General features: G+C 37.1%; 1 protein-coding gene across 1 annotated transcript in view; it reads left to right on the top strand.

The window, feature by feature from the left end:
* Positions 1-12,491, top strand: part of LOC140304766 (dual specificity testis-specific protein kinase 2-like) — a 34,494-nt gene that overhangs the window by 18,723 nt on the left and 3,280 nt on the right. Inside the window, exons 3-8 of the mRNA XM_072383534.1 lie at positions 5,502-5,623; positions 7,349-7,397; positions 7,766-7,912; positions 9,767-9,849; positions 10,409-10,499; positions 11,367-11,450. Of these exons, the coding sequence (XP_072239635.1) occupies positions 5,502-5,623; positions 7,349-7,397; positions 7,766-7,912; positions 9,767-9,849; positions 10,409-10,499; positions 11,367-11,450 (576 nt within the window). The remainder of the gene's footprint in view (positions 1-5,501; positions 5,624-7,348; positions 7,398-7,765; positions 7,913-9,766; positions 9,850-10,408; positions 10,500-11,366; positions 11,451-12,491) is intronic.

The following is a 12,491-nucleotide window of genomic DNA, read 5'->3' as shown; positions in this document are numbered from 1 at the left end:
CCCTGAAGGAAGATTGTAAAAATAAAAAGTAAAATTTTTGCTTTCAACAATTTATTATAATGTTGAAAGTGAAACTATTTTAAAATGTTTATTTTCCTCTGTGAATAAAAGGCACGTCATCCCTGACTTCAGGCTTTGCGCAGGCACATTGGTCGCTCTTGTTGACAGATATTCATAGGATTATGCACAAAAATCTGTGCATAACTTTTTGTACGTTTTCATACGAACTGTAGGTGAGAGCAACCTGCCTCCTCAGTTCTGCTGCCCATGCCTGCCTCGTCTATTTATCTTTTGGAAATCTACACACAAAACAACTCCACCTGAACAACGCTCAGTTCTCCGTGCTTATGTAGCTACAATTCAGGTACATAACTTACGTTGGCAGTTAATGTTAATGTTAGTGCTATGAAACTGATTTAATAGATCGTTTAGGAATAACATGGCCTACTTAGCATCTTAGTCATCTTACTGATAATTTACAAACAAAAACTTTTTCTTCCTTTACTCCTACCACAATAAAACTTTACATATTAAACGTATACATGAAAAGTAACTATTATTACAGTTATAAAGTAACTGTATTACAAGTTTCTTTTTAAATTATTTAGAATATGCATATGAGCTCCTAATTTGTATAGGCAGAAACACCATTCATGACAAATACATCGGCCCAATCTTCACCAGGGGTATAACACTCGCCGGTATAGTCCTCAGGGTCACAGAGGCCCACAAGCCTCCACACCACGACAAGGTAGCAACAACAGAGGAGGGGTTTTTTGGGGGTGTTTTTTTAAATCTGTTTTTAGTATTATTTTTTTTGTTTTTCTTCTTTTTTTTTAAAATTCAGCCTGGATCTTCGACCCCTTCACTGTGGCTCTTGGTTCTGGCACCCCCTATATCAGTTCCTGGCTTTTTCTTTGCTTAGTTCTTATCTTTTGGGTCATATTCATCTGATAAATCAGGCAACTGTGAGTTTGTGCAGCTAGTACCACGACATTCTCCGCAAATGGCAGTGCAAGGCAGTCCATGTTTTTTGCATGTGCATCTCTTTGTGCTGCAGTCTTTCTTGCAACTACAACAGACTACATCTAGTATTTCTGGTCGTGCCACACGCTGATCTGTCATTATTGGCATAAATCTCCCATCCAAAACATGCCACCCCCAGTCATTTGGGTCCATACGTTCACTTCCCCCTTTCCACTCCATCATTTGGTAAAAGACCCGAAGACTATGGAACTTTGCAGCTGTTGACGTTGGAGGGACAGTTTGAGGTTCCACTGGAGATGAGTTCTGAGTTACTTTATCACAGAATTGCCTGTATCTAACCATATCCAGTGATTCCTCTTTTTCGCCCCCATACAGTGATACTAGAGTTTTTTCACCTGCTATATTGATGATGCCTTTTCCCACATTTTCCTGTGACTGCCTGAACATCTTAGCTTTCATTCTTTACTTTTTTCAGTGCCATTCCCTTTCCTATTTATAGTGACACATGTATCGGGATGTGACAAGCTATAAGGATTTATCCGAAAGTTCTCACTATCTGAATAATCCTTATTTAACCTCGTTTTTGGGCACCACCTTCAATCGAAGCAAAAAGACAGAATCTTACGATTCTGGTATGTTAAATTAATAATTAATTAATAATTAATAATAAATTAATTCCAGTCTCATATAGTCGCTACTTGTGAATTCTCATTTGATTGGACTTACAAATACGTAAAGAAAACATACAACAAGAACCGGTTGATTTTATATATATATATATATATATATATGTGAACCATTTACTAAAATGATATTACCAAAGACATGGACCTTAAGACAACAGTAGAAATGCTTTGAATATGGATGATTATGTAGGAAACACTTAGTGAATTGAAAATAACTAAGGGAAGGGAATGGATGGATACCGGAATTATTCAAAAAGTCTAGGTTTGTTACTAATTGAATTAAGTTATAATTTTAACAGTGAATTCTCTTGACGCCCACTGCATACAGTCTGAAATGTAAGAACAGGGCAGATTTTACCTGACACACTTTTGTCCTGTTAAGTCAGCTCCAAACCACAGGCAAACCCCAGTGGGTCCAACTGGGTATCTCTCGGTTACGCGTCTCGCAGCCTTCGTTGTAGGTGACTTTTGGGGACTTTAAAGTGGCGTGGACCGGTCGCTCTTCTACGCTGGAGGGGGGCTTCTGGTGGCCCATGGGACAAGGCTGGCTGGTATGTAGGAATTCACTGCAAATAATGACAAAAAAATTGCCCGAGTGTCGGAATTATCTATGCCACAGGTCTGTGAAAGAGGGCTGAGAAACTTCCCCAAAATGCTTTCATGGGCCAAAGGTTGGTGTTAATTTCTCTTCATTGGTGTAGAAATCCCCCATCTGGTATTTACGCACGAACATCTCCACAAAAGAATGTTGGAGTCATTTAAAGTCTTAAGTTTGTAATAAATTCCAAACTTGAGTTCGCTACATTTGCCAAATAGACTAAACATAGAATCACAGCCTAAAATGGCATGGATAAAGAGGAGATTGTCATACACCAACTCCTTCGTCTTCTTTATGCACCATATTTGTCTTGTTTTTGTTGCTTTCTTTGGTTCTGGTGCCAGAAACAGCTGCTATGCATTTAGATCAGCATGACGCAACAAGAGTATTAATAAGTTTGTGTCATCACCTACTAAGACCGTGTCTTTTGTTCTGACAAAGGTAACGGTGGTTTGGACAATGAGCACATCTGCATCGTGCTTTGCATGGTCTGTGATACACCCAGCATTCTCAAGTTTATCACTGAGATAAACCAAGAACCGTTGTTTGTTTTCCTTGTTAAGGAACTGATCCGTTTTGGATTGGATAATCATGTCACCAGAGAAGTGTTCAGTCACACTGGGAGTAACACCTGTTCGATGCGTCTTTTATTGTTGGTTCTTCTTTGTAGCCGTCAAAGAGTACGACAGTAGCCGTACCATATTTCTGTGTGACATATTTGACATACATTTCACACACACTCATAAGTGGACCCTTGTGGCCATGGTAGACGATGTAGTAATGCACCCCTATCAAGGACATGCTGGACATCTCTGCTGGGTTGTCTTTGCTGCTGCTCGATAGATTTTCAGAGGACATCGGCAAGAATTGCCTTGTTTTCCTGTAGGGGGAAGTAGGATGATTCAAACAAAGCAGACGGGTGACTGCAGAGTTCAGTCTTGAACAGTGATAGCAAATCTTCACAACGGTCTCTCACTGCTACAAGCCGCTGGAATAATAGCTGTGTTTCCACTACCACTGTCTCTCCTTTGATCTTGACAGTTGACCTAGATGCAAGTGTCACAGCTTTCCTGAAGGTGAATTCCTCCACTGGTTTCCCTGCCATAGACTCCAAAATCTTGCACCCAATTTCCCTTGTTTTCTCAACATTGACTCACTGCGGGGCTGTCATACCATTAGAAATGTTGCGCAGGGAAGGGTTCTCAGTGAATGTGTCTTTCTCTTTGAGATAGGTGACCAGGGCAAGAGTGTCACCTCTCCCCTGTTGTTGCTACCTTGTCGTGGTGGGGAGGCTTGTGTGCCTCCGTGACCCTGAATTTTACAGGCGAGGGTTTTACAGGTACTACCAAGCCAGGCAGTTTTCCGGTTAGAGCCAATCTAAAAGCAGCATTGCTGTCACTTATTGTCAGGAGGATGATTGGATGAAGACTGGGCCAATGTATTTTGTCATGAACGGTGTTTCTGCCTATGCAAATTAGGACATTTTCAGTAAGTGTGGAGCTCATGTGCATATTAAAATTAATTTCAAAAGAAACGTGTAATACAAAAAAAGTTACTTTTCATGTATACTTTTACTATGTAAACTTTTATTGTGGTAGGAGTAAAGGAAAAAATTAAGCCTATTTGGGTGTATTTTGGACATTTTCGATTAGTGTATCGCTCATTCGCAAATTCAAATTCATTTTCAAAGAAACTTGTAATACAAAAAATTTTACTTTTAATGGGACAAAAATAGCCCCTTTGGGGTGTATTGTTGTCTGGGCTTATTGGCACACATCTCAGATTGATGAGAATTTAACATATGTCCTCAACTAGGATTTTTTAGGCCTGTTGTTCTGGATCATCTATAGAAATTATCTAAGATGCAAAAAAATATTTTACAATTAGTTCTGTCTTTGCCTGACTAAACTGTCAAGTTTATTAGAATTGTACTTACTCTGTTTTTGCCACATATACTGTAATAGTACAAACATAAATGGAAAATTGATGTTTGTACTATGTTTGACAAACATGAATGGAAAAGTTTGTACTTTTTTCAAGGAAACTTCATTTTTTCTTTTGAACAGTAATGTTTGTTCTCTTAACCTATTATGGTCTCAATTAGTGTTTACCTTTCAAGTCTTCAGCAAAGAATGCATTGCGTCAATATTTTCAAGACACAAATTATTATAATTTTAAAAAGAAGTATGATTGGCATGAGGGTATAGTTGGTCATTTATGATTTCAGCACAAGTAGAAATTCTAATGGTTTGTTTTCAATTTTTTTTTTTAAGTTGAGAGTTCAGTGATTTAGATTATTTGTTCCCATATGTCTTTTGGAATCAAAGTCTTTCTTTTGTGCTCTAAAAACAGTAAGGTTGTCTGTTTAAGAGAGTTTATACTTTGTGGGTGATTGACTAGTTTAGTTCCCAGAGGCACATTAAGCCATTTGAGTGTCATCCTTACTTGCAAACATAATTACTGATGTTAATGTTAACCTACTATGATAACATTATCATGTATTTAGACTTTGTTTAGCTGAGAAACCAAATCAGGATTATCCCTTGTTTACTTTGATTATCATAATCATGTGATTATGTTGTGTTGTGTTGTACATTTTTGTACAAATCCAAACTGATAACATTTCAATTTGATTTAAAAGTATGTAGAAAGTTAATATAGTAGAACGTAAGTCATTGCATTTTTGATAATCTCCTTGGCCTAAGGCTTAACTGCATAGTTTATCAATTTGACTAAATGGCCAACTGTAGGAAGAGTGGCTTTTTGATGCAACTCAAAGCTTTAGAAATGGTTTTAGATTCTTGTCTTCATCTATGCTTCTCCACAGTTTTATCACAGAGAGTCTACAGCCAAGATCCTACGACATTTTCTTTTTTTTTTCCCCCATTCAATTTGCCAGATGTGAACTTTGTGTCAAGTTCTAGACGCATCACAAGAACAATTAAACCAAATCGAATGTATCTGACCACAGAAAAATATCTCAGAAATTTTGTAAAATAGATTTTGATTTTTCCAAATTTACAAACAGTTGTATTGAGCAGGTATGTCAGTTTTAGCAGAATTTCTGCTGTGTAGCTAAAATAACTACAATACTTTGAATCATTCTTGAAGGATTTGATCTTGGTGTGACACTGTGTTTCCGGTAGCTGCATATGTACTACTGGCATCTGTCTTTGTCCTATTGATGAATTGACTAAACACTCACATTGAATCCTCTGTTTGCTTTCCAGGTGCAGCATCGAATTACAGGACAGGTGATGGCGCTGAAAATGAACACACTTGCAAGTAACAAAGCTAACATGCTACGAGAAGTGCAGCTTATGAACAGGCTTTACCATCCAAACATTCTCAGGTAGGGAGAAAAACATTTGTGCTGAAAAATTATTTTTTCATTGTCCAGAGAAACGTTTTCAACGTCTACTCATTCAAAGTCAGTCACTATACATTTATTCATGTCATCCGTTCTGTAACTTTTCATTGCTGGCGTTGTGTTATATGTTCTTTGAAAAAATTACCTGTGAGGTCAAGTTTAGATTCACTAGTATTCAGTGTATGTGTTAATGTTTAATGTCTTCTCACAATTGGAAGGAAAACATGGTCAGATTTATTTGTGTATCTGTTTTGAATTACAAAAATAAGCCTACTTTTACAACATTTTTAATGAACCGCATTAAAAAAAAAATTCTGCATTTTTCTGATTAGTCTAAACTTAAATTATGTAATTATCTGTTTTTTGTATTCTTTGAGACTTAAATTAGAAAAACTGAAAATCTCTCAGGGTTTTTTTTTTTGTTTTTTTTAAACCATGTTTGGAACAATGGCAGACAGTTTAATATTGCCAATATTTAATAATGCATTTAGAGATCCTGTTCAAAACAGTGTGTGATAAGCACCACTTGCATTAGTTTTCAGGGAATAGGATGCAAACAGGGGGGCAAAGGACAAAGTGTCCCTGTGCTGTGGTCCTCAACAGAAATTTTGAACAATAATAACCCAATAACAGAGCAAAGTTCAGACGTGTTTTGTAAAAAAAAATTTTTAAGGGAAATAATGACATGGTTCTGTGATAGATAGTGTAAGATCTTAGCTGGTTCTTTATAGAAGCAGATAAGAACTATATCGCCAGTCCTGAGCTAGCACTGGAACATCCATCCATCCATCATCTGCCGCTTATCCGGGGGTCGGGTCGCGGGGGCAGCAGCTAGAGCAGAGAAACCCAGACGTCCCTGTCTGGAACATTTTAATGCTAATCTTCGTCAATGCAAAATAGTGACTGAGGCTGTGGTTTCAGATCAGTTTAAGTCAAATTATATCCATCCATACATTTTCTATACCGTCAATCTGTCCGTCGGTTCGTGAGAGGGATGGAGCCTATCCCAGCAGTCATCGGGTGAAAGGCGGGGTACACCCTGGAGAGGTCGCCAGTCCATCACGGATGGACAAATTATATCCAAATGAACAAATTAATAAACATTATTTAATGAACATAAAGAACAACACTGCCCACCCTCAACATAACATAGTGTTGAAACAAAGTGTGAACGATACAGAAGGTAATTCCTGCCACCAACAAAAATGTCCATGAATAATAACAAAAAAATTACAACAACATTATCAATGCTCTTTGGGATAAATTAAAAAAAAATTCATTTAAATTAATTTCATCTTCAAAGTTCCATTCTGAGTTTGCATGTTCTCCTCTTGTATGTGTGGTTTCTCACCAGCTACTCAGCATCCTCCCACCATCAAAACACATGCATGTTAGGTTAGGAGTGAGTGTGAGTGTGCATGGTTGTATGTCTTGTTTGTCTCTGTGTGGCCCAAAAACAGCCCTCACGCCACATTGAATTGGATTAATTGAGTAAAGAAAAATGGATGGATGGATCAAAGTTCTGTCACTGGTGTTGGACTGTAGCTTTATCAATGTGTGACTGTTTCCTCAGACACACAAGGGGGCATCACATTCTCACATTTGAATCTGTATCTGTGGAAACTGTCAAATCCATTGTGCATTCAGAAGAAAAGTGACATTTATGACCTTTAGTAGATTTTGATGATATTTTTTATTTCTACTCAGATTTCTTGGGGTTTGTGTGCATGAAGGGCAGCTACACGCTTTGACTGAGGTACCACTGTTGATCTTTCTTTTAGGTTTACTGCATTTACAGTTTTCTCAAACTACATAAAATGAGTTTTTCTCAAACTACATAAAATGAGTTCTGTTTTTTTATTTTTGTATTGATACCTTGTATTTCATTAATTTAGTAATATTGATCATCATTATACAATAAAAGTGTACGAAAACAACACATTCTGAAAGCTAGAATGGGCAAAATCATTAGTGAGCAGTGTGTATGCATGTATGGATTTTAAGTCATGGTTCAACGCATTGTTTACAAAAAGTTTTATCCAAATTGTTTATGTAAAGGTCATATGCGTACAGTGGTTAGTTTCATAGAGACTCTATCTGTCTCTATCCATCCTCTCTCCGTAGTACATAAATGGTGGTAACCTGGAGCAGCTTCTAGATAGTGATCTGTACCTGTCGTGGGGCGTCAGGATCGATCTGTCTCTGGACATCGCCCGAGGGCTGCAGTACTTGCACAGCAAGGGCATTTTCCACAGAGACCTCACCTCCAAGGTACAGAATGTGAAACAATAATGTTACAACATACTGGCACTTATGATGATAGTATTGGGAAAATCTGTGAAAACCCACTAAGTAATTATTCATAAGGGCTACATTGATTATGTTTATGATTTTATATTTTATTGTTTATTTCTACAAAGAAACACATTGCTTGGGTTCAATTAACTAATGTTTAGAAGCTGGTTTCCAGTTTCCCTTTTTAGTTGCTAGGAGACTTGGGAGAGCTTCAGTCATTTGCCTGCTAAGACAAATAGGAAAAGCAAGACTCAATTTAGATTAATGACAGGAAACAACTTTTTTAAGTGTTTTTAATTTGAAAGTTGAAATAATTTTCAGTGACAATTAAAATAGCTGGGGCAATAAGGAAACCAAAAATAAGATTTTTGTTTTATTGTCTTTTTTACAGTCATTATTTGGCCTTCCAATGAACAATATGTAAAACTGAGTTGCATTTACTTTCTGTTAATAGTAACATCAGAGCTTGCATAGATATTGCTGTGAGACAGGACTCACCCCAGTTCTTAGTTCAGAATGAGACCCTCTCTGCGTGTTAGGCTATTTTCAGAATGATAAAAAAAAAGTTTGAAAAATTGGTCAGCCTTATTATTTTGCCAAAAAGCTGTAGACAGACTCGTCTTTTGCCTCTCTCATTTCTAGAGATGCAGCCACTTAGAATTGTCTCTACCCGTGAAATGCCAACCAGTTTCCTTGCAATTTCAGGCAAAGACCTATGGAAAATTAGCTAAGAAGTGAATGACTTTCATTAAGCAGCCATTCAGACTGTCTATGTCTATAATAGTTCTCATACATAAACCTGTTTGTACTGTCTTACTTTAAAAAAAAAAGAAAAGTTTTTCTACAAAATGTTCAATGAACCCTCTCTCTAAGTAGTTTCTATCTTGGACTCCACCCAGACATTTCCTCCTAATCACGTCACATAACTGCATGGACACAAGCACAATACAGTCTTTATTTATACAGTCAGTATTTTTTACATTGGAGTAGAAACATCTGCCAAATCCATCTTTAGCTTTCTCCATAGATGCTCTTGATTGCTTGCCTGGACTGGACTGTAAAGCCTAGTTCACACTACAAGATTTTAATGTGAATTTTTTCCAGACAAATGTTGGAGATCACAGATTTTAGGTCAATTTGCGATTCCATCACTATGCGTGGACGCCCTCCCATAGATACTGTGGTGGAAGTTTTTGCGCTTCCTTCCTAATACCTCTGAGGAGCAATGAAATATCAGACCTTTCTTTTTCTGCCGGCCGGCCAAGCTGTTTATTTTTCTCCTGCAGGAGAGGTCAGTCCACACCATTCAGCGTTTATCATGGAGAAAGACCCTGGACAAAGGGAAGCCGAAAAACATTTAAGAGTTTAAGTTAAAACAATTATCTTGTCTGGGTGTTAATTAAGAGACAAATAGTTTAAAACAATGAGTGTGTCTGGATGACACAAATGGTTGATGTGGATTGGAGAGTCTGTTAGTTCTGAGACATAAAATTTACCATCACAATGCGATTTGTGAGGCTTGCTATTTGATCTTTACGAATCACATGGGTTAGGAGCATCTAGTGGACTTACAGCCTATTATACACACACCAATTAACATATTGGAGGCAATATTATGGCATAATATTTGCGTCTCTTTCCTACGTGAGCAGTGGGAAATTCTGTGCCTTATAATTGTAGCCTGAACCAGTTTATGGCAGCAGGTTAATGTTTGTATGTGATATAATTCGAAATTAATAAAAAAACACTTGTACATTTAGGTAGTTTTATTCACCACCTTTTTATTAAAATTTGTTGTATATGTAACATTAACTATGTTTCCCCATTCAGAACTGTCTGGTTCGCTGTGATAACGGCAAGTTCACCGCTGTGGTGGGAGACTTTGGCCTTGCAGAGAAAATACCGGATTACAGGTCAGTGGGATGTAATCATTGATTAAGTTGTTCTTGTTCTTCTCCTTCTTCTTCTTCTTCTTATTATTATTATCATCATTATTGTTATTAAAGAGGGTGTCTGGTTCAAATCCTGGCTGGGTTCTTTCTGTGTGGAGTTTGTATGTTCTCCCTGTGTATAAGTGGGTTCTCACCAGGTACTCTGGCTTGTTCCCACTGTCCAAAAACATGCATGTTAGGTTGATGGTGACTCTAAACTGACCCTAGGAGTGAGTGTGAGTGTACATGACACACTTACACTGTTGTCGCCGTGTGGACCTGTAATGGACTGGCGACCCGTCCAGGGTGTACCCCACCTCCCTCAATATTATTATTATTAGTAGTAGTAGCAGTAGTAGCAGTAGTAGTATTATTTCTGATGTTATTTACGTAGATAAACATTATTGATCTCGAAGGAAATTTGTGTTATCCCCATCATATTGTAACAGTTGACAGTGATCGTCAAAGATGAGTTGAACCACAGGAGTGAAAGTAAAATCTACAAAATGTTCTAATTGTATATGACTTGTTTTCTTTGCAGTGATTGTGTGGAGAAGTGCCCTCTGGCTATTGTGGGCTCTCCATACTGGATGGCCCCTGAAGTTCTGAGAGGAGAGCTGTATAATGAGAAGGTAAACCTGTTTGGACTTTGTGCACTCTTGCAATCACCTCCTGGAGAACAGTAGAGATTCAGACATTTTCGGTGTAACTGAAGAAATAACCCTTCTTTCTCTTGGTCAAAAGTTTAATGATAACAATAATCCAATTTAATTTTACTGAGGGGCTTTGCTGTAGCTATACTTGGTTATGACCAGTGTCACATGTTATTTCATGTTACTTTTCTTTTCTCTTTTTCCTTTCAACCTTCATCCTAACCAGTAAAAGCAGCTTGTTATTTTTACTCTATTAAAAAAGATTTTTTCCTCTCTGTTTTCACTAATGTTGCTCAAAGTCAAACGGTTTTACATTAATACCATTTTATTGACCATAACTTTTTCACCAGCACTGATTATCTCCCACATTCAAGCACGGGGTATATCATATTCTATAGATGTATACCTACCTTTACCTAAAATACCAGTTTTACAGTATAACCTTGTTTAGGTAATCAAGGACATCAGGGACTGCAGCATAATGCTGGTACAAGTTAGATTGTGTCTCCTGTAGAGCTCTGTAATCACCTTCTCACTGCTATTGCAGTGACACTGACTGATAACAATCTGATATTAGTACTTAAAAATGTACAAAGTCTGTCATTAAAAGATGGCAAGGATATACATTATGTGTAAGGTATTTTGATTTTCACTTTTAAACACATTTTTTGATTGAGTTTATCACCAACAGTAATTAACAATAACCTGCAGCATTATACTGGCATCTACTAACCTGAAGGTTGATTTTTAATTACTTTGTGGAATCTAGTTGGAACCCCGAACACATGCCTCTCTTATAAGAGACAACATCTGGACAGACCTGACATGCTCTTCTCCTTTGATCAGGTGGATGTGTTTGCATATGGCATCATCCTGTGTGAGATCATAGCTCGGATTGAAGCTGATCCTGATTTCTTACCCAGAACAGAGGTAAGAGTCTGCAGTGGGTCATTGTCGTCTGTCATGTTTAGTTCCTATTGTTCCATAAACCAACTTTCACAGTTATTCTGGGAACTTGGAAACAAATCCTGAAACCTTTGAATTTTAAAACAAAAGAAAAAAACTTAAGACTGATTTGAAAGAAATATACAGGGACTGTGTTTTGGTTGGTATCTACTCAATGTGTTTTAATTATGGCTGGGCAAATATAAAATTCTTTAATTGTGTTAATCGCATGATTTCCTGTGATTAATCACTATAGTTATACACAAAGTCCAATAATGAATTCAAAAGTATCATATAACACACTTTTATTTGAACTGTACAGTCATATGATCGAAATACTCTAGTGATAAGACAGTTCAGTGTTGCAGTGCTTACAAATAACTTTGGCTCTGTCGACTGCGCCTTCTGGAAGAACTTTTAAATGAAAATGGCCATGTAAAAGTTACGTAATCTTCTCCATGTTTGTTTTGTCGGCTTCATCCGCCATTCTTTTCTTTTCTGACCCTGCTCGCTCACGATGAATCTTTTCAAAATAAAAGCCGCAAGAGCAACAGACCTTTACAATAAAAATAATAGATAATATAAACTGTGTTAATGGGAGACAAATAATTGTCGGCGATTATGAATTCATTAGTTAATGCAAAAATAACGCTAAGTTAATGTGCCCAGCCCTAGCTTTAATGCGATCTTAACTCTGGTGTTTTCTTATTATTAGCATTATGTGACTTGGAAAATAAGTGGTCACAGTGCAAGTAATTTCTTAGTGGTTATTTATTTATTTCTTAGTTACTTAGTTAATGAAAATGTTGCCTGGTCTGTAATGAAGCAGCACTCTTACCTAAGAGTTGTAATTCATATACAAACATTATCTAATGCTATGTTTTTTGACAGGAGAAACATTTTCATAGTTCATAACTATCAGAGGACATATGCCACAATTTTTGGGTCCACACAGCAGGAACCCAGGACTTTCTGTGTAAAAGACAAGAAAAAAACTACAATTGTAGTTTTTTTCTTGTTTTTTAC

Source organism: Leuresthes tenuis, unplaced genomic scaffold (assembly GCF_036924035.1).
Source record: "Leuresthes tenuis unplaced genomic scaffold, fLeuTen1.0.hap1 SCAF_4, whole genome shotgun sequence".
Taxonomy (NCBI): Eukaryota; Metazoa; Chordata; class Actinopteri; order Atheriniformes; family Atherinopsidae; genus Leuresthes; species Leuresthes tenuis.
This window is presented reverse-complemented; position numbering and strand designations above follow the sequence as displayed.